This window comes from Meleagris gallopavo, chromosome 1 (genome assembly GCF_000146605.3).
Source record: "Meleagris gallopavo isolate NT-WF06-2002-E0010 breed Aviagen turkey brand Nicholas breeding stock chromosome 1, Turkey_5.1, whole genome shotgun sequence".
Lineage (NCBI taxonomy): Eukaryota > Metazoa > Chordata > Aves > Galliformes > Phasianidae > Meleagris > Meleagris gallopavo.
The window spans coordinates 49,741,636-49,768,077 of record NC_015011.2 but is presented as its reverse complement, the minus strand read 5'-3'; the positions used below and the strand labels follow the sequence as shown (position 1 = coordinate 49,768,077).

At 45.9% G+C, this 26,442-nt stretch overlaps 2 protein-coding genes across 3 annotated transcripts in view; both read right to left on the bottom strand.

Moving 5' to 3' along the window:
• Nucleotides 1-3,218, bottom strand: part of TMPRSS6 (transmembrane serine protease 6) — a 19,441-nt gene extending 16,223 nt beyond the window's left edge. Inside the window, exons 1-4 of one of the 2 annotated variants that reach the window (XM_003202263.4) lie at nt 2,611-3,218; nt 1,160-1,316; nt 833-975; nt 577-644 (exon numbers count right to left, since the gene is read on the bottom strand). In XM_003202263.4, coding sequence (XP_003202311.1) covers nt 577-644; nt 833-975; nt 1,160-1,307 — 359 coding nt within the window. In that variant the 5' untranslated portion in view covers nt 1,308-1,316; nt 2,611-3,218. The other variant, XM_010711442.2, reaches the window with a different exon arrangement.
• Nucleotides 3,219-5,754: 2,536 nt separating this feature from the next.
• IL2RB (interleukin 2 receptor subunit beta) lies at nt 5,755-19,408 on the bottom strand. The gene is made up of 10 exons (XM_010711417.3): nt 18,559-19,408; nt 17,327-17,424; nt 16,899-17,025; nt 15,178-15,280; nt 13,900-14,008; nt 12,821-12,969; nt 12,011-12,182; nt 10,129-10,225; nt 8,745-8,829; nt 5,755-7,346 (listed from the first exon to the last, which is right to left on the bottom strand). Exons 1-10 carry the CDS (start codon nt 18,585-18,587, stop codon nt 6,543-6,545), a joined length of 1,773 nt encoding a protein of 590 aa, XP_010709719.1. The 5' UTR covers nt 18,588-19,408; the 3' UTR covers nt 5,755-6,542.
• Nucleotides 19,409-26,442: the final 7,034 nt, after the last annotated feature.

Genomic DNA, 26,442 nt, shown 5'->3' with positions numbered 1-26,442 from the left:
AGGAAAAAAAAAAAAAAACAACACAAAAAACAGAAGCAATTGTATATATCAGTTTGGAAGTTATTCCAGCTTTCTTGAATTACTGTGAATTACCAGATCTGTCCCATTCTGCTGTTCCCTATTCCCAGGTGGACCACATGTCTTGGCCAAAACACCTTTTCCAAGGTACATTCTGACCTCTCCATTTTGGTGCTTAGAATCAGGACACAAAAAATGACTTCCTCAAATTAGAGAAATTGATTTATAGCTGCTTAGTTTATACTGAGAATGCCAAGCCCAGATTTTTTTGTTCCAGTTCTTCTCAGTCAGTATTTTCCCTCACTTGAACTTCTGTCTCTTTGAGAAAAAAATAAATAAATCGATTTTGGCTTTTCATCTCGATCATGGATGAATATGAACATCAAAACATCCATAGTTCTATCATGCTGGAGTGACAGGACATGGACTGCCCAACCAAGCCTTGTGCTCATGGTAAGAACTGCAGCAGCTTGTCATGGCCAGATTTCAGTGATACCAATGTACAAGGGAACTTTTTCATTTTCGCAAACAAGCGAAAATACCGTGGATGTTACTCACCCAAAGGCATACACTGTGCTTGAGTTGTAATATCGACCCAGCTCTGTGGAATGAATGAGATCTTTCAACTGCAATGAGAAAGTCACTTGATAACAATCATGCAATGATTACAGTGATGAATTACATATGTCCAGCCCTCCATCCCTCTTGCTGCACAGACCCACCAGGTCTGTTATTTAGATGAGGATATTTGACCCCTTCCTCTTTCACTCACTGAACTGCCTCAGGGCCAGCTCTGGTCATAATATTGCCTTACCATGTTCTGGAGTTTAGCTGACTCCAGCCAGAAGGCTCTGGATTCCACCTGTCCAAGCTCTGAGAAGTATCGGCGATTGAGGACCTGAAGACTGCCAGAGTAAAACTGCAGGATGGTTGGTTCCAGGTGCCATGGTCTGTAGTCTGCCAACAGAAGACACTTATAGATTACCCTGCTGATATGTAGGAGAGAGGGATTTGCTCAGTAATTTACTCAGTTTTCATCTGTAAAGATCACCAAAGGTCACAAGTGCTCATTGGCCTGGATGTTGCCTTTACTGTACCCCATCCACCTCCTATGTAGGGATAAAATATGTTGAATTTTTACCTAGGAAGTACCATGTTGCTGCAGCAGCTCCAGCCAGCAAGAGAAAGACTATTCCAAGAGACACATAGCGGAGGTAGACACGTGAGTTAGTCTCTGAATCACTCTTTGAAAGGGAGCTGGCATCTTCCTCCTGTTCCTCGGCCTCCATCAGGGGTATCTAGTGACAGAGTTTACCACAATCGGGATGAGTTTCCAACAGCCTCTTACATCCATCTTGGGAAGTGCACTGTCAGCTCTGTGATCCTCTCCCCAGATCTATATCCCCCAAGATATCTGTGGGCTAACCATCAAACATTTTGCTCAGTGCAAATGCAAGTTGAACTTCTATACAAATAGAAGACAGGCTTCTGGGACACTGTCCCATCTGTGGTCCCTGGGAATCCCCCAATTTTCAAAGATAATCATAGAATCATACGATTTGAAGGGACATTTAAAGGCCACCCAACCCAACTCCCCTGCAATGAACCGGGACAGCTACAGCTAGATCAGGGTGTTCAGAGCCTAGTCCAGCCTTGGCAAGAATGTCTCCATAAATGGGGCATACACCAAAATCCCTGGATTTCCTCTCCTGCCCAAAACACAAGTGAGTACAATAATAAAATTCCCCATAAACAAGATTGTTGTCCTCTCAGGCTGGGGATGGTTTTAAAACTGATATTTTGTTGACCTGGAGATCAACACAAAGGTAAATTGGTGCCCTCAATTTCATAAAGAGGTCACACACAGCAGCCCCAGCCTGGGACCCTGAAGTTGCACTTTGCCCTCAGTCCCTACAAGCAAACAAACCATGCCATTCCCACCCAGACACACATCCCAGGGCTAAGCCCATGGTGCCCCTGACTCAGGAGCTGTGCTAACACAGTGAGAGCATGCAAACAACTTCCATCCTTGGGATCGTTCACAGGACAAAGACTTCTTGGCCTGCCTCCTCTCCCCCCATTACTGAGCCTTAACACTCCAGGCTGGCTTGCAGCACAGAGACATGTTCACACAACGTAAACACTAAGTGATCCACTCCAGAAAATCAAGCCTAGCTTGGCAAACATCGACACTCTGACATACAGCAGCACAGTGCTTGCTCTGAGGCACTCTTCCAGAGATACATGCAGTATAAACAGGCCTAGCAGGGCTTCCCTGCAGGGTCACCTTTCTGTAGGTTCTCCTCACCGAACCCATTGGCTGGCCCAGGGGAGACACTACCATAGGATCTTTACAGCAACAGCAGACATAAGCAAAGAACCACAAACCAAGGGGCAGGGTGAGGGGAGGAGACAGGAAACGACAGCAGAAGAACCTCTTTGTTTGAAGGTTTAATTGTAGACACAGGGGTTTCCCCCCAGAGTTACAGACCTACCTTTGAAGCCTGCTGCCGCCTTGCGAGGATGAACCCAAACCCCCATGCAAGGCAGCTCACACATGCACAGGGAGGGAGAGGAGAGAAATCTATTTACCCAAGCTCAAGGTCTCCTCAGGGATCAATAATTGGATGCCATGTCCCTTTAGCTCGGCCTTTGTCCTGCACTGTCCCGCTGTGGTGGGTCAGCACACCCTGTGCACTCAGAGACGGAGTTTTCAGAGGCTTGCTGAAGGAGATCTACAGGTTAGGTGCACCTCCAGCTGTGCCGAGAGCAACCCCGGAGGCTGGTGCAGGTAGTTAGGCTGTCCTCCTCAGGAGACAGAGAGTTGCTGAGCGACTGTTGTATGTCTCAGGCACCCTCCTTGGTCCCATTGGGTGCTGGCAAGCAGAGCTCCTTGGCTGACAGGTGTAGAAGGTTCAAAAGAGGGAAGCAGACTGCATGCATTGATGGCAGCAGTCATGCTGATGAAAGCGAAGCACAGTGTCCATCAGTACAGACCTGAAACAGTCCCTCTGGTCTTCCTGGGCTCCTTGCTGCCCATTGTCCTGCTGTGGTGCTCCTCACACTCAGTTGCACCACTACTCCCTGTTTCCTGCAGCATCTGCTGCCTTCAATTCCCAGGTCCTTCTTGCCTGCACTACTTTCTCCCTATGGCTCCGCAGCTCTGTTCGTGTCCCTTATTTTTCACAGTGTAAATAGAGCTATCCTGTCAATAAAGCTGGGAGTAGAACACATGGTCTACTCTTGACCCAGGATTGAGTTCCAGCCAATGGGGGGCCAACTTGTGGTTGAGTGGCATTCTGAACCTGCCTGTCTGATGTAGGACTGAGTACTTCCTCCTTGCAGTCTGTGGAGGTGTCACACAGTCGGGTTGGGTTTCTTCCCATCATCACTGTTGTAGTAGCCTTGTGGTGGGTTTTAGCAGAAAAAATGTTGAGGGTGGATGAAACCTGCAGTGTTTGACTGGGAACGTGTCAATGTGGTTATCTTGACTAAGCCATTGCTGCACCTATGGGAAACTGAGGCATGCAATGACAATAAGAAATGCTTTCAGAACTGTTTAAGAGATTTAAGTGACAAGATTGCACTTTCAGAAATGTCTCTGAGCCAAAATTTCCCTAGATAACTGAAGAATAGCTGTATCTCTAAGTGTATATGTATGGCTTTCCAAAACTTACGCTACAAGAGTTTGCCTCAGTGGGTCAGAACCCAGCTGAGGGTATTACCCAGTGGCAGAGATCTTTCCTTTCCTGGAAAGAAGCACCTTCCTTCTCTGGTGTTTTCAGAAGAACAAAATATACAGGATTTCAATCTGATCTATCTAAACATACCACATCTATCACCACAGCCTTTTGAATCAACCAAGGACCCAAAACCTTGATCAGATTTGACTTCAGAGGAATTCCTTTTGCAAATACTCTTTACTTACTGCTTCTCCACAGCAAAAAAGAAACATAATAAAAACAAAACAACCAACAAACAGGAGGAATGTGGGATGTGTCTGAGAGTGATGTTGCAAATAAAGTATTTTGGAAAGAGGGAAATGAGAGATGTGACAGCTATCTTTGTTACCTCCAGGTTTAAGATAAAGAGAGGACTGATGCCTGTGGCTGTTAGCTGAACTGCTGTTCAATTTCGCTATGACTCTGGTAGTGATGGACATTGTCATTTGTCTGTGGTCTGACTTGCACTGCATGTTCACCTCAGCTTGGGAGGGGAACGTTTGCCCCTGTGACATTTCCAGATAGCTCTCAGGGACCCAGAAGAGAAAGGGCCCCATATCACTGAGTGTTGTGTCACCAGTGTTCACAACCTGGGTTACTCACATACGAGACCACATGACCTCATCTTCCTGGAAGAAAGGTCCAGTTATCGACAGATCTTATGTTGAGGGCTTCCTGCCACAGAGTGTCACACATTCACACCCAGTGTGGCTGCTAATGCAGTGCTAACAGCTTGCCGGTTCGAAAGCTGTCAGCATTTTCACAAGAGGGAAAAGTACTGAACCAGCAGGATGGTCCTCAAGGCCCCACAGCAGGATTCACTTCCAGCTCTGCTCTCTGGGCACATCTCAGTAAAACTGCCTCCTTCTTATGGCAGTATGCCAAACTTTCTGTGTTTGCTGTAGCTAACACATCTTCCCTTCTTTCTTAACCTTGGCAACCTGTGAAGTGGTGCATCTCCCCCTCAGAACTTCAGTCCGACCCTACTCCTCTTTGCCTGAATGTTGGAGCTGACTCAGAACGTGCTGAAGTCCATAGGGGAAGTGCCATTCACTACGAATGGCTTCTGATGGTTTACTTGCAGCTGTGTCCTCCAGGCAAATGTCTTTTGATACATCCTCTTCCTTTGCCCTGGCTTCAAAACCCACTTGCCCACACAGTGCAAATACCCCCTGTTTTAGGTGGTGGTGCGCCTTGAGAAACGGAGGAGCAAGAGGGCTAAAGGTATGTTCGTCCCATCTTTACCAAGCTTTACCTAGTCCCGTATTTATAAAATCTTTTAGGTATCCCCCCTCAACTCCAAATAAAACACTGTAGATTCTTTAATATTTCTTTTATTTACAAAGAGGAAAAAGGGGTAGGTTTTTTATTCTCATCATAGCAGCAAGAATAATTGAGAAGCTTATGAAGGTCTACATAGGGACAGGAGAACCATCCATAGAACTGGGATCCTTGACCTATGCAATGTATCAATTTGCCTCTTGAGGCAAGGGATTCAGTGTCTCCTTTTGAGCTCCATCTGGAAAGAATCCCAAAGCACAGCAAATAGCTGGGCAAATCTTGTGCTTGCTCATCTAGGAAGCTGTGGGGATATTCTTCATCTGATATGTCCTGGAGGCAAAGGGTCAGTCTACATCTTGAGGCAGATGAAGAAGCTGATGAGCAGAGGACAAGGGTTGCCCCAGCCCCCTCTGTTGTAGGCACGATCAAGTCCCTTGAGCAGCTCTTTTGAGGTGATACTCAAACGAGTGGCAAAAGTACCAAGAGGTTTGACAACCTTGAAAGTTTTTGATTTTAGAAGAAAGATCTGTAGCAACAGGTTGGTATTTTCCCATTTCTGAGTAGTCCAGAAACATGGCAAGAGAAAAGACAGACAGTACAGATGTTGAATGCAAGGATGGATGGAAGCAGAACAGCATGTCTCGCTCTGCCTTAACGCTTCTCTTCTGTGTTATTGCTGTTTATCAACCCAGATCAGCAAATGCAAAGAAAAAAAGTAGTCTTTGCAGTCTTCTTTTTTTTTTTTTTTCGGTGTATGGATTGAAGTCTTCTTTTCAATGAAGGTGCTGATTTGTGAGTTAGTTTTCTGGGCTCATTTACCATACCTTTGCCGCTAACTAGGCAATGGTTTCCCCTGAGCAATGGAAGGAATGGGCAGCACCTTTACGACGTTTTCCACTAATACAGGATGTGGAATGAACTACTCTGCAATCAGCTTATCGTAGTCAAATAATGGTATTTTGCCAGAAGAGCAGAGAGGCTTTCGATTTCATGAAAAATATTGCAGCAAGAATGGGAAATTGTGTGTGTTCTTTTTACTGCCATCATCAGACTTGGGGGAGAAAGTGGAAGGGGAGGGGATTTCCTCAGTATTTTTAACCCAATAATGGGGATTTCTTTTTACACTGCACTGCTTAGACAGCTGACACAGCTATGGCTCTGAGCTAATCTTAGAACCTGAGTTTAAAACTAGAGTGAGCAGCTCAGAATGTACTTTGATTGAAACCTGACATGAGGAAGAACATCATAGGAAAAAAATAAAAGACACTCTTGGTTAGTCAGGAAGAGATGTCTTCATGTATTTTGTCATCAGACCCATCTATGAATTTACGCCTTGTCCACCCTATGCCTTCCGCAGTTTTGCATCCCTCTAGAGTAACTCTGTTCTCCAGCCTCGTTAAAGAACAGTTCCAGTGGTTCAGTGACTGGAGACTACATTCATGCTCTGAATAGGAGAAATGTCCATCTAATCTTCCTCAGATAGAAGGTATTTCCTATGCTTGTAGACTTCCCCAAGTGATCCTAGACAGAGCCATGGCTGTATTGGCTTTGGAGGTCCTTGAGAGAAAGGTAGGCACCAGTGTTTGGCACTTGGCTGGAAAAGGCTGTTCTGCAAAGATCCTCATCCTGGGTTTGCCTTGGAGTTGCAGGCTGAGCAAAGGAAGAGGTAGCATGTGCTGCTGGAGCACTGGGATCAATTGGAGGGCCTGTTTTCCCACTTGATACATCAGAAGTATTGTTGTCATGCAGGTCTGGTGAGTCAGGAAAGTCTATGTCCACCTGGCATGGGGCCTCAGCAGATTGTAAAGCTGCTTTGTCAGTCATCTGCTCATCTTGCCTCAGAACTGGTGTTGGTGAGGTGCTTGCTCTTGACAGGGAAGCCATGGCCCACTGGGCTTCACCTTGTGTCTCTGCCACGAAGGAGATATTTTGGAAGCCCTGGATCCCATTTATACTGTGCAGAAAGTTGTAGGGCAACACTGGCATGTCCTCTGACAGTGTGCAGAGGTCTGGGGAGGGAAGATCATGGTAAGTCTCGCTGTCCTCGCTGCCATTGCCCTCCTGGGTGAAAGGCTCATATGTGAAGTAGACCTGACAGGGCTCGATCTCAAAGGAGTTGGGAAGGTGGAAGAAGAAGTAGCCCTGGTTGGTGAAGCAGCTGGACACAGAGTGTCCACTGGTTTCTGAGGGAGGATCAGGTGCCAAAGTTCCCTTGGAAAGCTGGGATTCCTGATCGTTCTTCTGCATCACCTCCAGCATTGAGATTTCTGGGACTGTACTGTTCACACACATGGAAGATGTAGAGAATGGGGAGGAGAGCCACTTCTGATGGGAAAGAAATACAGGAGAGAGACTGTTATGCTCAAACATAATACAGTGAGGAACAAAGAGCCTCTCCTTCTGAGCTATTAAGTGACCTTTTCTTTGCCCAAGCAATTGGAACTGGGGATACAGAAATCCATGTCTGTGTTGTCCCAATTGCAGTGTTTCAAAGGCATTATGTGTCACTATAAAATCAATAGCAGTCTTGCAAACCCATTTTGAAATTTCTGGAGGTAATTGAGGAGGGATGACTAAAAGGAAAAGTGAGGAGAAAGGGAGAGAAAAGAGAGGAGAGGAGAAGAGAGAGGAGAAGACAGGAGATGAGAGGAAAGGAAAAAGATAAAATGACAAGACTGGAATGAAGAGTGGAGGTGGAAACAGAGAAAGTACTACTCAGCTGTGTCTCATGCAATCTATTCCTAGGAACTGAACCAATTTTTAATACTTCTACATGGCTGCATGCAGCTCTTGTTTGAACTGCTCTCCCAATTTGATTGTGACTGGACTTCTACATTCACAACAAGTTACATCCTGCAGTGTGCCGTTATCCTTATAAATAATCTGGTTTTGATAATATCCAACTTAGTTTCATTTATCGTCAGTAAAGCAAATTCTTCTAGTTTTTTCAACGCTGAGAAAGTGACTCTGATGCCCACTGTACCTCCCTCCCTGGCACTCTTCCCTTCTAAGTTTAGCTTTCAAAGGCTTTTTGCACTTAAGCTTTTTCAAAACTTTGCTGTCCTATGGATTCTCTGCATTTTGTCTCCGTCCTTCTTAAAGTGAGATTGCTCATGGGACCACCTTCCAGTATTGCATCTAATGCTCCCTTTAAAGCTGCACAGAATGGTAATTGTCTCCTTGCCCATACTCAAGAAGAAACTGGAGAAGGGAGAAAGAGGAGAAAAACGGGATGGGGAAGGAAAGGAAAAGAAAGAAGAATGTAGAATATGGCTAAGTATCATCCAGAATAATGGCAATTAACATCAAGAGCAGAGGTAAAGCCTTCAACCAGAAGAAGGGAGAAAAAGCAGAAAATCTGTGAAGAGCTGGGCAGTCTGGGACAGGTGGAGGGAAAGAAGCAGATTGGAAGGGGATCTGAGAGGCCAAGCTGCCTCCCACAAGTTCTTTTTATTTTCTCAGGGTGTCCTGTTAGTGGAGCAGCATGCTGAGGTTTGCGTGGTTTGCCGTTTCTCGGTTCTGAAATCAGAGATGCATCAACCGGGTGTCAGGTTTTAGGTCAAAAAATAAAACTCAAGCAGAGAACCCAGCATCTGGTGCTATAGACACATGGGCTGTGTGTGCACGTGTAGGTCCACACACCAGATGTCTGCCCGAGGCACATGCAACTGGACCATCCTCTCCCTCATTTCTCCCTAATAACCATCTGGACCCTTCCCATACCTGAATGTCGCCTCCGTGAACAGAGATGAGTGGGGGAAAGAACTTCTCAGGATCTGGGATGTGAATCTTCAGGATCTTCTTAAACCTTGAGAAAAGAGAAGGAGATTGAGAAACGAAGTAGGGACTGATCCTAACCTCTCTGGCACTGTGGTAGTGGAGGAGCACTGCAGCTCACGGCTACTATCTTGATGTGGGGGAAAGGTAAAGTATAAGAGTATAAGAGTGATCCCACAACCAACAGTTCACAGCCTTCTCTACCTTGGTAGTCACCTTAGCATTTCCATTGCCCTCTGCTCATTTATAGGTCTGAAAAGGTCTCTTGTTTCCACGGCCCAACTTCTGCAAGTTGTCCCTCTCTTTGCTCACACCACAATAACTCAGTGGACCACATGACGTGAACAGGACCTCGCCATATGATATGGAACTTATTGGATGTGCAAGCCCATGTGAGCATGCCATACAACAGTAGAATGACCTCCGCTTTACTGGAACTAATGTGTTGTCACTTGAGGCAGCATGAAGTGATATCATCTGCTCCTCGGTCCCTCCAAGAGGTTGGCTAATCCTGTCAGCACATTGCTGGTACATTGCTTTGGAAGCTTAGAGAAGAGACCCTTCTGACCTCTGGAGGCAATCAATGCATTCTCGAAGCATGAGAATTTGCTAGTTTTTAAATATAAACTAGCATCACTTGAACACAAACTTACATCACTGCAGATGCTATTTTTATTCATGCATGTCTAATCCTTCCTTGCATCTTACCTCAGCATTATCCTTCATCCAAACCCACAAGTTAATTACACTCTGTGGAGATAGGCCTCTTTGTCTCCCTGTGTCCCATATAGCTAGTCCTTCCTCACCTTTTTGTTACGACTCAAGGCAGAGCACAGTGAGCAGTGATTTCCCTTGTGTCCATCTTAAGTTAATACCTTTCTCCTTTCTTTACAAAGAAACCATCTCAACTTCTGCTGCCTTCTTCCCTGAGAACATTTTTGCCACCAGTATCATTTGGTGCTGCAGTGGCACAGGCTGCGCAGGGAGGTGGTGGAGTCACCCTGGAGGTGTTTCAGAACTGTGTCGATGTGGCACTGAGGAACATGGTCAGTAGGCATGGTGGGGGTGGGCTGATGGTTGGACTGGGTGATCTCAGAGGTCTTTTCCAACCTTAATGATTCTACAATTTTAGGATTAGTGCCCTGTTTCTCTGTGCCTGTCCTGAGAAGAGAAAACCTGAAGCCATTTCTAATCTCACCTCAAAATGCTGAGACGTGAATAATATGAGTCTCTCTGTATGCTGAGTAATGCTTGTTAAAAAATGAACAAGAATATAAAGGACACACAATACACAGCAGAACAACAAACAGGAAAACTGATTCTCATTTACCATCTTGGGGTCCGTAAGTTTATAAGGAAGGCAGACCCAATGATCACAAAGATGCAAGTGCTCACTATAATCGCTGGCAGGACTGGCCGGGATGTTCCTGCAGGATAGGAGACAAAGAGGGAGTTGCAATGAACATTTAGCCAGGGTTCTGGACGTTGGAGCTACAGCACATCCACAGCTATTCAGACTGATCAAACTAAGTTTTTCCATGTTATTATTATATGATGTGTTGCTAATTATAATAATAAAATATAATAATAATAATATAGTATAATGCAATGTAATATAATACAATATAATTATAATGAGATGGGATGGGATAGAAATGAATAGAACAGAATAGAGTATATAGGTCAGATAAATGAGTTCTTCTCTGTTGTGTAGGATGCCTTGGAGCTTTGATGGGTTTCAGTGTCTGCTTGGCATGGTTTAATAGATTATTCTCGCTAAACAGCTGGAACTCCCTCTTCATAACAGCACCACAGCTGAGGACTGCCATGGATGAGGTGCCGCAGTCCACTAGTAGAAGTGCTCAACATCCTGCCCTATTCATTGCAAAAGGAAGCAGGGAGTCCTACAATCAGTTTAAGAGGGGTTGCAGAATTCAAAGAGCATTATGAGTCAGTGGAGAAAGAATCAAGGGGTTCATGGGTCTGGGTTAGAGGGCAGCAGGGCCAAGGATGGACAAGGCTGGGGTCAAGGGCTTAGCCTCTTCCTTTGGATATCTGGAGGAGAGCTTTCAGAAAGCTACAGCTTTCCACCACACGCTAATTTTGATACTTGAATTGTAAGGATAGTACAAAGTGAGTGAATTTCCTCATTACTAGCTCTGCCAGCATTCCTCAACCTTTTCTGGCATCATCTCCAACTTTTTTAATCTGCCTCTTTCACACATCTCCCCAAGGCACCTTTGCCTGGTCATGCTGTTCTGGTGCCTGGCTCCTCTGCCTGCCACCCTCATCTCCCTCCATCCCTAAGGCCCCTTGCTCTGGGCCTGCACAGCTTTTCTGGAGCACTTGTGAGGAAGCAGAGAGATATGAAAGAAGACAGTTTTAGAAAGCCCTTTCTTTGCCCGTCCTTGAGACACTACTCAGATCACTTTGTCTCCTCTGCCTTTGGTACCCTGGTTATCTTTGGTTCTTGGTTGCTATGACAACTGGTTGCGGCTGTATCCTGTTCATTGACATCACACACTGTCAAAATTTGATCGCCACAGCAACGCAATGCCCTTTCTAAACATAGCTCCTGTGTTTATATCAGCACCAGAAACAACAAGGAGGGACTGGGCAGGGACAGAGCAGGATGACGTGAAGAGGAATAACCTCTAGCAGCTTGTTTTCCAGGAAAGATGTGGCAGAGACCACAGCCCATGATTCACTAAAGAGGCTTGCTCAGAGCCTTGTATTTCAAGGCTGTAGGTGTCCACCATGCTGTGGTTCATGGTAATGACTGGCGCATCTCTCAGCAGAGCTTTTTGGAAGGAACTTATACACTTGTAAATCTCTTTCATTCTCTATGAGACTTTGCTTCGTAGATTCAAGTTTCATTGCATTTTACCGATCAGTGTCTTCACTGAACTGACCCTGAATTGTACCTTCTGAATTTTGCCTGCCCTCTGGGAGGCAGAGGGGTTGCTGCTATTTAATCTGTTGGGACTGGGAATCTTTGTGCTTAAGCCCTGTTAAGCCAGACTGACCAGCCAGATTAGGAGGAACTGACAGTTTCCAATCATCTCATTGTTCTTCAGTTAATGCAATCCTTCCTATCCTTCTTCTTCCAGATTTTCAGCCTAATTTGGGCCTCCTGCCTTGGGCCTCCTGCCTTGTTTTATCTGAGTTCCCTCTTCCCCCTCCCTGTCAGGCTGCCTGACTCTGATCCTTACCTTCAACATGTGTGCTCCACAGTACTGTCTTGCTCCAGTCACTCCACACACCTTTGCAGAAACATGAGGCACCTGGCTTTGCACGGACAGCAGCCTCGTACTTCATGTTGGGGGAGAGTCTTTCAAAAGGTGCCCACATCTGGTCCTGACTAATGATGAAGGTCTCGGCCTCCTGGAATAGGGAAAAAATTATAGCATCCCCAGCATCCTGCTGTGACTCAGCCTCATATATTCATTCTTTCCAAGACCCTCAGAGAGGACCTGTCTCAGATCCCTCCACTTTGTGCATTGCTTGTTTGCACTGGAGGACAAATCTTCACTTTGCATTTTTCATCCCAGAGGATACCTGTCCGTTGCTTTGTATTTCTCATCACTTTCAGGTGTGCCCTGGAGCTACCTGGATTTCTTTTGTGACAGCACCAAGTAAAATAAGCTTCCCATCAGTTTCCATGTCATTACCAAACACTGGCAGCAGATGACACACATAAGAGGGAGAGGGGAGACAAGCCCCTCATTAACGATGGACAACTAGGATCATCAAATCCAGCTGTCAGTCCATCCCCACCATGTCCACTGACCGTGTCCCTCAGTGCCACATCCACACGGTTCTGGAACACCTCCAGGGATGGTGACTGCACCACCTCCCTGGGCAGCTGTGCCACTGCAGCACTGCTCTTTCTGAGAAGAAGTATTTCCTAATATACAGCCTGAACCTGTCCTGGCCATTCTCTATACTACAACTTGTTCCATTCTGAGAGGAATTTCCTGGGTGATGTAAGGAAGACCAGGTTTTGTATGGTGTCTACTCACCTCCCATGACTGACTCGTGGTTCGGTACCGCACTTCATATTGCCGGTTCCCACTCAAGTAGTGAGAGGAAATATTCAGGCTCCACGTTAAGTTGTAGGTGTTTTTAGCTTTGCTGAACAGCTGAAGATTTCCTGGAGGCCACAATTTTACTGGAAAGAGAAAAAGAACTGGAATGTCACCAGTGCACCATCTGTGACAGGCTCCATTGTCAGACACCATGGCAGCTGGGTTGGTACATAGGCACACAGGCCTTAAGCACCGTGGCTGAGTGAGATCCTTAGTGAGTTCCTTCTTTCTGTTCATCCTTCTTACCCACTGGCCCTGGTGACAAAAGGCCTGGCACTACAGTAAAGGCAGCTCCTCCAGTAGCCTGTGAGAATTGCCACTGCATTCATCCTATCTCACAGGGTTATCCACAAGGCAGTTGTATGGACAGGAAAAGAGCACAGTTGGGGTGACAGCTTCTTCTCAGCTGCTCTTTCAGAGAGCTACAGCCACAGGGGCAGGAGTTACACAGACTGTCTGGGATGAATCTTCTCAACCCCTGATTCCAGGCATGACTTCTTATGGCTCACATTGCAGTAACTTCACTGGATGTCTTCTCAAGCCAAATAAACTCACACATCCAGCAAAAAAAGAAAAAGAACTAAGAAGATGATTTTTGACTGGATTAGTGAGTTGAATCAAGTCAGCAGATTGATTCTTGGCAAAGCTGGCTTAAAGGAGAGTGGAAGCACATGTCTTGTAGGAGGGGCAGAGCAACAAGACTTTCTCTCCTTCTTTAGCACGTATTTTTCAGAAAGTCAGCTGAGCTGTCATAGCCTGTTTGAAGCCAGAACTCCTATCACAATGTGTTATCATTCACCAGTGTCCCACATACAGAGCAGGATGGGAAGTGGCTGAATGACACTGCACACTAAATGGGGTGGGAGTCAATATGGTCGAATTGCTAGTTGTAGCAGGGGACAATGAAAACAGGTAATTCTGCTGTGAGTGTTGCATAGTTGTAGACAGGGACAAGAAATTGGGTATCCCTTCATAGGGGAGCTTCAGGGACTGCAAGACAGAAGAGCACTCACTATTTCGAAGTGGTCTAAAATCCTTCAGTTGTGCAGGTATAGACCTGTTCTCCCCAATCTGGCAGTCTACAGTCATGTTAAGACTATCTGCAGAAGTGAAGCATTGCATCTGCAAAGAAAATTTACCATTAGTAACAGGGAGCCTTATCAATAACCACTGATACTTCCAAGCATTGCCTGCATATAAGAGATTTAAAAATTCTTGACAGTAAGTACGGGTGACACTTGTCTTTGAAAAGCATAAGCTTCAGTTTTCAGTAGAGGAAACAAAACTTTTTACTCATTTTTTGTTGTTGCTCACTGAAGAGCAGGGCACAAAATATTTTGGTACGGTATTTTGCTGGGATTGCTATACATGCTGACTAAGCAGGAAAAAGTTACTTTCAGCAAGTGACATTTATTGAGATAAAATATTTTGACTAAAATGCTTTATGTTCACTGGTAAGATTGAGATAACATTGGTATTCAATTTTACTCTTGAAATGAGTAGAACTCTTGAACTGATAGAACACAGTTCTACAATGATACTAAAAAGCTATGTACATCACGCAGAATTGAATAAGAAATGGGCCAAACAGCTTGATTAGAAAGAAAATATGTTTGAAAGAGTAGCTTACGGAGTTGTTTACCAGCCCTACAATTTGTCTTCACATATGATGTGTGAAAGTAAAAAAAGCTTGGCTGTTGTCAGAACTCATTGTGACTCTGCAAATAAGGGGAATTAGCTATTTTATTTTTTCTTTCTGAAAACACAGAAATTACAGTAATTTCTGGATATGACTGAGGGAAGTACCCAATAAGCCTGAAAAAAGAGACTGATTTAAATAACGAATAATAAGCAGAGGATTTGTATCAATATTGGTTTCATTGATGTACAGCTGTTGCATCTTGCATTTGGCACATTTTACCAGGTTCCACAGTAGTTAATAATTTGGAATATGGTACTGAACTCTTCAATGAAGATAAGGTCTAGAGGTGTCTTCAGAGCTGGGGATCATGGTCATTCCTCCTCAGAGGAAGAGATGGGGGCAAAACCTAGATAAATATGACATGGGATGCTGCACGCAATCTACCCTGCACTTCTGCATGACTCAGGCCATCATGACCCAGCTCACAATGAAGCCAGTCCCCACACAGGGCATCACACAACAAGCCCAAGCCCAAAACTGCAGTCAAGCCTTGGGATTTTCATAGTGCTCCTGAGAGTCACACTCTATATTCCCCAAATTGACATACCATCCTTATAATTAGCCAGGACATCCTAGAGGAATTACTCACATTATAGTCTTTGCTGAAAATCTTGATGCATCTCCTCAGCCCAGTCATGTGTTCTGCCTTGGGTAACGCACAATGCTCGGATTTTTCAGATGAAGAATGTAACCTGGGTTTTAAACAGGAGAATTCCAGTAAGCTGGGGAATCTGTTTTACATGTTATTACAATGTTTTATATTTTATCTGACACTAAAGGCCTTTCAAGGTATGTTGCATCCTACCATACTCTGAACAGCTTACAGTTAGGATATAGTCCCTCTTTCCCTCCCCACTGCATCACTCAGACAAGTTTTACGTGCATGGAGAACAAATGCATCCCAGATATTTCAAACCAAAGATAATAGGAGGCTTCCAAACTTCTGTCTAACTCGTCTGCTACATATTGATTTGGGAGACGGTTGCCAGTTTCAGTCCCTTTAGGGCATCTCCTTCAAGCCACTGACAGCCCTACAGCATCTCAGACACCAGGCAGGAGGCATCTTCCAAACCAGGTCACATCCCAGCCAGCCAGGAGCGTACCTTACTTTTTGATTCAATTCCACAGGGCAAGGACATGTTTGATTGTCAAGGTCCATGTACCCAGCCTCAGAATGTGTCTGCCTATCTCACCCCATTGGAGACATCTCTACTGACAGTCAGGAGCAATCTGCCCTTGCCAGAACCACCTAGTCTTTTCTTATGACAAGCACCCAGTGAATCCCTGGGTAGACCAGTAACTCTTCCTACTGAAAATGTCATACTTGGAGACCACAGAGAAACAATCCAGCCCCTGCTGCAGTACTGGCTGCATACCTACCCCTCCTCCTTTGGGAGAGGAAAACATCATAGAATCATTAAAGTCAGAAAAGAGCTATACGACGATCTAGTCTGACCATTAGCCCTCCTCACCATGCCCACTAACCACGTCCCTCAGTGCCACATCCACACGGTTCTCGAGCACCTCCAGAGATGGAGACACCTGTGCCCGCTCTTTCAGAGAAGAAAATTTCACAAATATCCAACCTGTACTTCTCCTTGCACAACTTGTGACCAATCCCTCTCATCCTATTGTTGTTATCTGGGAGAAGAGACTGACCCCCACCTTACCACAACCTCCTTTCAGGTCATTGTAGGGAGCAATAACGTCTGCCCTGAGCTCCTCTTCTCCAGACTGAACAATCCCAGTTCCCTCAGCTGCTCTCCATCAAACTTCTGCTCCAGACCTTTCACAGCTCCATTGCCCGTTTCTGGGGTATCATTGACTCAGAGGGACGTAAGGGCCAAGGATGAAAAACGACAGGAGAACAATATATTTCTTCACTCACTGTTGCTCAGTGTGCAATCATCATGTCCATCTGACTCTGGCAATGAGCAGAAGGTCCCTATATAACTTTAATTCCATCTCCCTCTGCCCCTTTCTTTGCACATTCCTCTGTTCTGTTGAAAATGGCCTTTAATACAGAGGCTTGCTACTAGGGATGAAGGATTTTTGCAAAATGAAGGACAGCATGACAGAGTTGGGATATAAGCGGTGCTAGGCAGTTTAGAACCCTCAGATGACAAACACTGAGCAGTGGCCAATATCTCAGATCACCTGGGGTCAGAGACAGACAGATTTCAAAGACAAACCCTTCAGCTGTGTGACTCTGCCACACCTGGCTTTGTTAGAAGGAGCCTACATTGATGTTCTCTCCAGGACACTTTTCATTCAAAGCATTGCCTTCTCTCAGCCTTTCCAGTCACCCACCTGTCACAAAATTTGTATATTGATGAAATCGTCAGATTGCATGGTGCATCAGCAAGGTCCCTGCCTGAGTTCCAGTCACAAAGGAGAGCTGCCCTCGAGTCATACCAACAAGTGAGACTGGAGTTGCCTGTCAGCAGGGAAGAGATGGACAGCATTGTGGTTGAATTAACAATTACTTGACTTTTGGCATTAAGCAGCAACCACTAACCCCAGACAATTCTGCCCCATCCCAAACTACACACAGACCCCTCAGTCAGATAGCTGTCTCCAGGTAAGAAAGGCAGAGCCACTGACTCCTCTGGCTGCTTTCTGTCTTTGGAGGTTGGAGTGCTCCTAAAAGCTCTCTCATTAATGCAGCCTCCTCTGGTTGTATGTTACAACGTGGGCATTACTCAACAATGACACCAACACATGAGATCATTTCTTACCTTGTGTAGAGCCTGATGCCAACGAGAGAGGAATCAGACTGAGCAGCCAGAGGTGGTGCAGAAGCAGTGAGGAGGGCTTCATCTGTTCTGGGGACACACTGAAAGAGAGAAGACCACCCCCACAACCTCATTCAGCAATGCTAATTAAGAATTTGTCAACTCACATTGGGTATCCACTCTCCCTGAGCTCAAAACCAGTGTTTGTCTTCCATGCTCGTAAACTCATACCCCTTCTACTCCAGCCTGCTTTTCCTCAGCTCTTCATTGTTTTCCTGCCTTGCTGCTGCTTTGCTCAGCACTGAGCAACACAGATGGGCTGTTTGCAGAGTTGATGTCTTCTGGAAATGTGTGTGAGCGCACAGTACTCTGCACATACTGTTTCAGGCTGCTGCTGACTCAGGTAGAGAGTGCTGCCGTGGCTGCATGTGGCTTTTTTTGGTAAATCCTGGGACTGAAATCACTAGGGGTCTGCTGAATGAGAAGGCTGCAACTACCAGAAGTTGGCTTGGGAGGTAGATTTTGAATGGCTTGCTTGGGACAGGGAAAATGGTAAAATCAGGAAAGTTTACCAAGTTCTGGAAAGGTAAAGATTTACCATATCATAAAATATGACAGTTGCACACAAATTATGCACCATTCTTGCCAAGCAGACCCTGCACTGCCTTGAAAAGAGGTGTGCTTTCAGGTATAGCAGACAATTCAGGCTTTGCAATCAGGTAACCCCTGCAAAGCCTGTGCAGCCAATCCCCACAAATGGGGCTTATGCTCAAGCAAGCATCCCCCCTGTACCCATCCAACTACACACCCGTACCTTGAGGTCTGTCACTGCCTGCAGGAGAAGGGACCATCCTTACCTCTCCACACAGGCAGGGCTGGGCACAAGGCAGAGCCCTGCTGAACTCTACTGGGGAAGTGGGAGCTGGGGGTTTTTTAAAAGGCTGGCATGAGGCATGCTATAGATCCCAGTCATGATAAAAGATTAGGATCAGAGGAAGAAAAACAGTATGACAACACATTCAAGACAAATGGGGAGAGAAAGGGAAAGAAAGAAACCAGACGAAGTCGTTTTGAGATGCGGGGTATGATCTGAGAGGATTGTGGAAAGACAGAGATAAATACGCACTCAGCCCTCCCCAGTGACAAAAATCAGCTTGTCAGACCGAAACTCCATCCAAGACACTTCTCAGATCAGCCACCCCCATGTGGGACAGAGCTGGCATCACTTGCATTACCTTCCAGTTCCAGGCACCCAGTGCTCCATGGGTGGGGTTGCGAGGACAGATGGATGCAGGTGCTGTTGGCTCAACTGGGAGGGGAGCAGGGAGCAGGGAGAAGGGCTGGAGGGGGGCTCTGCTCAGAGCACATCCACCCACCAGCCAGAGCTGCTGGCATGAGAGGAGACAGGCTGGTCTGCTGCGGAGCTGTTCCTCTCGTGTGTGTTCAGTCTTTGCTCCCTCTCACCTTTGCACAGGAAGCTGCTGCTTGCTTGCCTTGTCAGAATGAGACGAGGCCCTGAAGTATCGAAAAGGCTAGCGAGGCCGAGAATAAAAAGCCCCAAACCACGTCCTACTTCCTGCTGGTAAAGCAATAGGTGCAGAAACAAGGGTGGAGAATCAGGTGTTAGCTCACAATGCTCAGATATACAAGGGACTAGTTTGTAACAATTACTGGGAAGTAAAAGAGAGGGAGAAAGACCTGTCCTCTCCAGAAACCATCAAGAGACCCGTAGCTTCCTTTTTCAGGTACCCAGAGAGGCTCAGTTTCAGTGTCTGCATACATGCACAGTTCAATCTGAAACTGAGGAAGGAGTCACTCTGCTGTAGAAATACAAAATGAACCACTTAGTGAAAAATAGCTCGAGTCGTTGACCTAAGCAACACCAGAATGAAACCAGCGTTGCCACCAGTGCCCCAGTTTCAGAGGATCCATCCTGGGTCAGAGCTGAAGTGGAACAAGGGCAGCGCTGAGCGAGCCAGCAGCACAACCCTCACACTTTAGATGGTGTGACACCACAGGAACACCTGTCCTGTAGTGTGCCTACCCAGCAAAACACCCCACTCATGCCACAGAAGAACGAACCCTTCCCTGTGAATTGAACCTCTCAGTTCAGACAGTCTATGCTAGCCCACAACAACTGCAGTGCCTACTTCACATGACTTAGTCCATTCAGCAGGATGCAAAAAATACATCAGTTTTCTTCTAAGGCTCAATCTACCCCCAGTTCTCCACGGAACAGTTAATAATAGAAGAGCCGTTCACTGCGGGCATCTTCCCAACACAACTTGCCCTCCCAAGCCAATCCAGATTGCAGTCCATAGGCCCACTAGTTGCCTGGCTCATAAATAAACTTGCACACACATGTGAACCCACACACCTCTCTTTTTCCATACACAAATAGAATTCTCTGAAACACACCTCACATTTCCTGTTTGGTCTGGACAGTACAAAGATGGCCACTGGTGTGTGGCAGGAAGATGAGACTCTCTTTTTATGCACACGGTGGTCACCACTCTCCCTGCTCTTCACTTTTCTCTCTTAGAGCAGCCCAAGGCCAAGGCACATGTCCACCAGCACATTCTCCCAACCAAAAATTACAAATCCCAGGTCTCCAGGCAGTTCCTTTTTGAGGACTAAACAAACTTGGAGGATGGGGCTTCCTGTAACAACAAAGGGATGTTGGTTTCAGGTAGTGGAAAAAGGGTGTGGGAGGAGGATGGGTTCTTAGTCACAGGCAGTCCAGCCAGAGAGCGGGTCTCAAGAAGATATCAGATCTTAAGAAGAGAGAATGTTGGAGCAAAACAGTGATTTGAAGGCACAGGCAGAGGCATTTTGAAGGAGGCTGCAATGCTGGGTCCTGAAAGCCATTTCTGGCAGAGCATTTCGGTTCAGATTGCAACACAGCGTCAAGCACATGGACTGGTCTGGAGCACAACATCTCTTCCCTGCTCTTGACAGTCCAGGGATTTCAGAGGTGTCATCTGGATGCTCTTGCTGACAATCTGAAGACTGGCAAGAGAGAAACTGGAGAATGTGACCAGTCAGCCCCTGTTGAAGAGGAATATGAATGAGAATGGGCTGTATGCTTGCTGTATGCTTAGACTGCACAAATTGCACCTTGAAGGCTCCCATCAGGATTGAGAGAGGGATGGCGGATAGGTACCTTGGGACTTTGAGTATCTCTTAGTATTTCTACCAGCACCTGTTCAAATCAGATCTACATTTCCCAAAGAATAGGCTGCAATCCTACATGTCCCCAGGGTATTGGAGACAGCCATCGGGCCCAATGTGTGGCAACTTGCTCTCAGCTTCTCCTGAAACAAACTCCTGGCTTTGAGGGCTTTTCTACACCACATCCAGACAGAAGATTCTCCTGATATGGATCATCAGGACACAGCATTTCCCAGGAGCTCTTAGCATGACTGCAGCTACACTGGTGCTGATAGCCTGGATGAAGCAATGACGTGCTCTGGGATTAACTTCTTGGTATCACCAGCTTTGCAGCTGCAATGCAGTATTCATGTTTACCATCATTTTTCTCATTTATCCTTCAGACAAAGAAATCTGCACCTTCCTTCACTTTGGGAAAGAAAGAGCATAAAACACACGTTTTATTGTGCAGCTAATCAAGCAAAGAAAATCCCACTGATTTCCTTGGTATTTTGTTTTTGTTTTAATGTATAAGAATCAGAAACTGATTGATTTTTTCCAAAACTGTGGGGGAAGGAAGAATGGTCTGACTGATCATCTAACAGAAAATACTCATGCATGAATACATGGACTGCCTTAGTACTGTTAATATCTGTTGGAAACACGTTGAGAATATATTAAAACAACAACTTCATGGAGTAGGAAGAAGGGGCTGTGTCTAGACCCTATCTGATACACAGTTTTCAGACTCAGTTGCCAAGGACACTGCACTACTGAGACTTTGGCACTTTTAAACTCCTTTACACTGGTGTTCTTAGGAATGGTGCCATTTGCAATTTAAAAAGCCAAACAAACCACACCGTGAGTGATAAGTGCAAGGTGTTCTAGTGATTGCCTTCCTGTCCTTACAATGGTGACTGAGGCATGCAAGCTCACCCGTAAGCTCAGCTGTGCAGAGTTAAAGCAGCAGGTAAAAGTGCACAGTTGGGGGTTTGGTAAAAGGTGTTATTTGGGCCAGACCAATGTGTCAGAAGCAATGTCAGTTTTTTCCAGCCCTCAAGGCTGGGACAGGTTGATCTTTTGCCTCCCTTCTGCTTTCATAAGAGAAGAGAAGTGCTGCTGAAACTTCTCATTTTCAGTTGCACGTCTGCTGAGTGACTCTTCAAGGTGGACAGGGGAACACTCTCACTAAATAGAAAGAGAGTGAAGAAGTGTGAAGTACAAAAGCATGGCATGATTTATTGTCTCATTAGCTGGTTAGGCTAGACACACCACTTCCCTTTGCTAGCTCTCAGCTGGAGCTGAGGTCCCAAGCTCATTGGGATGCCTTGCTTGTGGTTTAGAAATCATCAAGCTCACCAGGGACAAGCTCGGTGGAGGGCTCTGTAGATCCATCTCAATGTCATGTCTCTGTGATCTTCTTAAGTTGAGTGGTGGGAAGGTTGTAGACTCAGCAGGAAGCATGGAGATGTGGACAGAGATGGCCCTGATGGCCACCAAAGCTTGCTTTCTGCTAGGATATATTGTGAAGATCTCTAGACGCTCGTCAAGTTATTTCTGGTACTTTCCAAAAAATGCTCTCTTAACCTTTACTTTGAATTTCCTGCCCTGCACATACAAGCGCTTCTCAAAACTACAACATTGCACTATATCTGCTGTTATCTTCCCCTTAAACTGTGGTTCTACTCCGAAAAACGTCTGTTAAAATGGCTCTGCGGGGAGCCACTGTTTATTGTATCAGTGATCTTTTTATCGAATTTATTAACATTACCAGGATGCAAGAGGCTCTGCTTTGTATCAAAATGGCAACCTTGGCGTGGCATTAAAGCATCAAACTGTTTTTGTTCCCCCGATCTAACATCCCTAGTGACACTTTTGTTATAGACTAGACACTGCCCCCAGGTTAATTGACATAACTGTGTTTAAGAGGAGTGGCACTTAAATGATGGAATTTAAGTTCTGGGATCACGTACTGCAGTGGAGTCACCGTGCTGGTCAGCAAGTCTAGCTTTTGTCCCACGGAGAGCGACCCGAGAGATCTGCCTGATAATAGCAGAAGACATCAGATATACAAAGAAACACATAAAGTGTTCAAGAAGAGAAATTCTCTAGTCCTGTAGGCTGTGGAAGAACATGGATAAAAGTAGTAGAAAGCTGAGTTATTTGCAGATGCTCTCACATGCAGCAAGTCTGAGGCTGTAGGTGGGAGGAAGTGTTCACTTTCTCTCCCTGCTGGTGATGGTCACAGGCCCAGAGAAGAGAAACAAGAATGGGAGGGGAAACGTGCTACTTTCAAGCAGTTTCACTCTTAGCCTGGTTGGTCATAAACTCATCTGCATGAACATGAACATGGAGCAGTCATGAGATGCTCTGTCTCGTGGCTCTTGGGGACATGGTTTAGTGGTCAATACTGGTAGTAAGTGAATGGCTAGGCTAGATGATCTTAGAGGTCTTTTCCAACCTTCTGTGATTCTGTGATTCTACAGAACACCCATGGGCTCAGTGACCTGAAAGAACACCATTATCTATGCCCTTCTCTGAGCACATAGACATGCTGTGGGGAGGAGAGCATGTGTTTGAGGCAGAGCAATGTGACAAATGGCTGCTGAATTGTAGTATCTGCATTTGTGGATGTTCTTAGCCTGGGACACCTGCGATGGAAAGCTTATCAGTGTGAAGTGGAAGGAAGGTGACGTATTTACGGGACTCTTGACGTATTTATACAGCTCTTACATCCTCTCTCTCAGTTTCCTCAGCATAAAAAGGGGTCTGAAGGATGTTTCCCAACTTCTTCAAGAACTGAGATTCTCAGAACAGAGGCTAGATCCTGCATGACAAACAGGTGTCTGTTGACCAGGTCTGAAGGGACATTATATACTTCTAGTTCCTGAAAGTCATCCTGGCATTAAAAGCTGAAGATGAAAGGCTGAAGCACCTTGTGAACTTCCTTATAGACCTGTACTGAAGGATATCTCAGGATATCTGCTCTGATCTAGAGGTGTGTAGTGCGGGATTTAGAGATCAGAGTTATACCGAATCTGTACCTAAGCACAATTAGCAAGTGTTCCACTGGCCAATTTACTATTCAGCACCAGTGACTGCTATTGGTCTTGGGGTAGATTATTAACTTGTTAGTTGAACAGGCTTGGTAATGCAAAGCCCTATTTTGTTTTGTAGCTTGCCAAGGTGTTACGTCTCTCTCCAATTAAAGTTGGAAGGCTTTGTGTGCAAGCCTAATAGGAAACAATAATGGCTTCCAGACCTAATAAATTGAGAAGAATTCAGAGATTTATTTTACATTCAAAATTGCTTGAGGGCAATATGTGATGCTGCAAGGAGATTCTTGGGAATAAACTCTCAGGTGCTCAGATAAGCAGGGCTGCCTCTCATTTCCCTTCCTTCTCTATGGAATTTCTGTTTTCTTCATCTCTCTCTGAGTAGCGCTTAGAAAGGGATTAATTAGACTATTTTATTTTCAAATAAGTTTGATGATGTCATGCTTTTCCAGACTTTTCCTCCCAGAGAGGCTGAAGTAAACCATCTGTAGCAGAGCACCTCTGCATCTTGACAAGACAAGGTGACGTAGAACTGAAAAATCAATTATTTTCTAGCTGGGGGTGCTGGCGTAGAAAGGTCTGCACGGAATCATAGAATGGCTTGGGTTTGGAGGGCCCACGAAGACTGTCCAGTTCCAACTCTTTACCATGGGCAGGGCTGCCACCCACCAGCTCAGGCTGCCCAGGGCCCCGTCCAACCTGGCCTTGAGTCTCCAGGGATGGGGCACCACAGCTTCTCTGGGCAGCTGTGCCAGTGCCTCACTGCCCTCTGAGTAGAGAATTTCTTCCTAACACCTAACCTAAATCTCCCTTCTTTTAGTTCAAAGCAATTACCCCTTGTCCTACCACTATCACACGATGTAAAAAGTTGATCCTTTCTTCTTGATGCTGAGACAACTGACCTAATCCTGGTAAACATTTCAGGATCATCACTTGAAGAAAAAAAAAGAAGCAGTATGAAAATGGCTGTTTTTTCCCATTGTGGCCTCTGAGAAGCCTGAAGGTTTTGCATGTGAGATAGTATCGTAGAATCACAGAATTATAGAATCATCAACGTTGAAAAGACCACAAAGGTCATATAGTCCAACCATTTGTTACCCCATTGACTATATTTGTGCCTATATTTGTAAATGGTGAAGATCTCAGAGACAATTGGACTTGGTTTCTTGAGAGGAGGATAAGAGCAGGATGCCTCTTCTCTCCTCTTCTGGTTGCTGAGAACGGTATGCACGGACACGAGGGAAAGGCTCTTTAGAACTTTGTTCCAACACTTCATGCAAAAGAAGCAGAAAAGTACGCAGAGCACTGAAGCAGTTAATAGTTTCACTCTCCCGCTCTCTTCAGCTCAAAAGAGCAGTGACAGCTGTTGCAGCCAGCACTGGGCTGGGAAGGCTGCTTTGGGTAGGGTGCTGTGCCGCACGGCTGGGAACAGGCTGGGGAAAAGGCCTTGAGGGGAATGCCCATTAACTGCACCTGTGCACACAGTCACACCGACATATGCACGTAAACAGCTGCGGCCAACAGGGGAAACACAGAGGGGATCGAGTGCTTGGCTCCGCTCGAATGCTTACCCTGGAAACAGCCCAAGGACAGCACACGTCCACAGGCACCAGGGTCCCATCCCTCAGCCACAGCTCCTCAGGTAAGACCTGAATTCTAAGGGAAATGTGCATCATACCTTCTATGTTTCAAGGACAGGAGTGCCAATGCACTTATCTGACCAACCATCAGCAAGGACCTCCCTTTCTTTCTTTGCAAGAAGCAGGTTCTCAATGCCTGGAGGGAAGTTAGCTCTGGAGAAGGACTGCTCTGAGGTTTTTATTCCCCTTGCATCTTGGAAACGATGCCGGCAGCCCCGTACAGCAGCTCCCCTCCTTCCCCCTCCCTTGCCTCAGCCCCTGTGAGGGGGGAGGAAGAGCGTGGGCGGTGGAAGGAGTTGTGGTCCCCAGATGTGTGAATTGTTGCCGAGAAGAAATAGCGCACCACGGACAAAAGGCAGAGCAGCTCAGCTGAGGGAGAGCCATTGAGCTGGGTTTGCGTCACTGACCTTTTCCTCTAGCCCTTCTCAGTCCTCACCTGACCCTCCCACTGCTTCCCCTGCACTTTGTAGTCAGCCATCTCTCTGCACAGCGCTCCGCAATGGTGATTAAAGCAGGCACGGGAGCTTAGAGAGGGGGAGGAAAGTGGAAAAAAAAACCACCCTAAAGCAAAAAGAGGGCATTGCAGCGATCATCTCCTCATTTCCCTTGAGTTCACATCGCCCATCCCACCACTGACCCAGCACACCGCAGTCCCTGTCTGCTGCAGACCATTGCAATGTAAGCAAAGTGGTTCTGCCTCTGTTGGCAGCACTATGGATGGGGGAGGAGAAGCAAGCTGTCCTGGGGTCAGGGGAATGCTTTAGACTGAAGTACATGAACAAATGGAAATGCTAAAAAAAAAGGGAATAACCTTGAAAATGTGGTGCAATTGCAAAAGTCTACATAAGTATTCTAGAAACTCAAACAGTGCCACCAGCAGAGTAAATCACAGAATCATAGAATGGCTTCGGTTGGAAGGGACTTTCAGAGGTCATTTAGTTCCAACCCCAAATGAAAAGAAGCGGGAGTCAGCACGTGGAGAGGATTTGGGAGGTGTTTCAGACCATGTGTGGAGTGGTATTGGTCCTTAACCCAAAAGATACGCTTGTTACTGCCTGTGGCTGCACAGGCAGGGCTGGGCTTCCATCCTTTCCACTGCTTCACAAGAAGAATCAAGGACACGTGGAAAAAAAAAAACTGTGTGTGTCAGGGTGGGAAGTGAATGGGAGGGTGCCATGAGCCAACAAAAGCATGTGTGAGCCTCAGGTAGTGAGCCTCAGGTACCCCATGGGTTTACCCATTTTTATAGCTATACCCAAAGATTCCTTTGCTC

Excerpts from the sequence above, each read along its gene's own strand:
- IL2RB (XM_010711417.3), bottom strand. The coding sequence starts at position 18,587 with ATGGAGCACTGGGTGCCTGGAACTGGAAG. Across the intron at positions 17,425-18,558 it reads TGGGTGCCTGGAACTGGAAG|TGTGTCCCCAGAACAGATGA; the intron begins GTAATGCAAGTG and ends TCTCTCTTTCAG. Across the intron at positions 14,009-15,177 it reads TTTTCAGCAAAGACTATAAT|ATGCAATGCTTCACTTCTGC; the intron begins GTGAGTAATTCC and ends TTTTCTTTGCAG.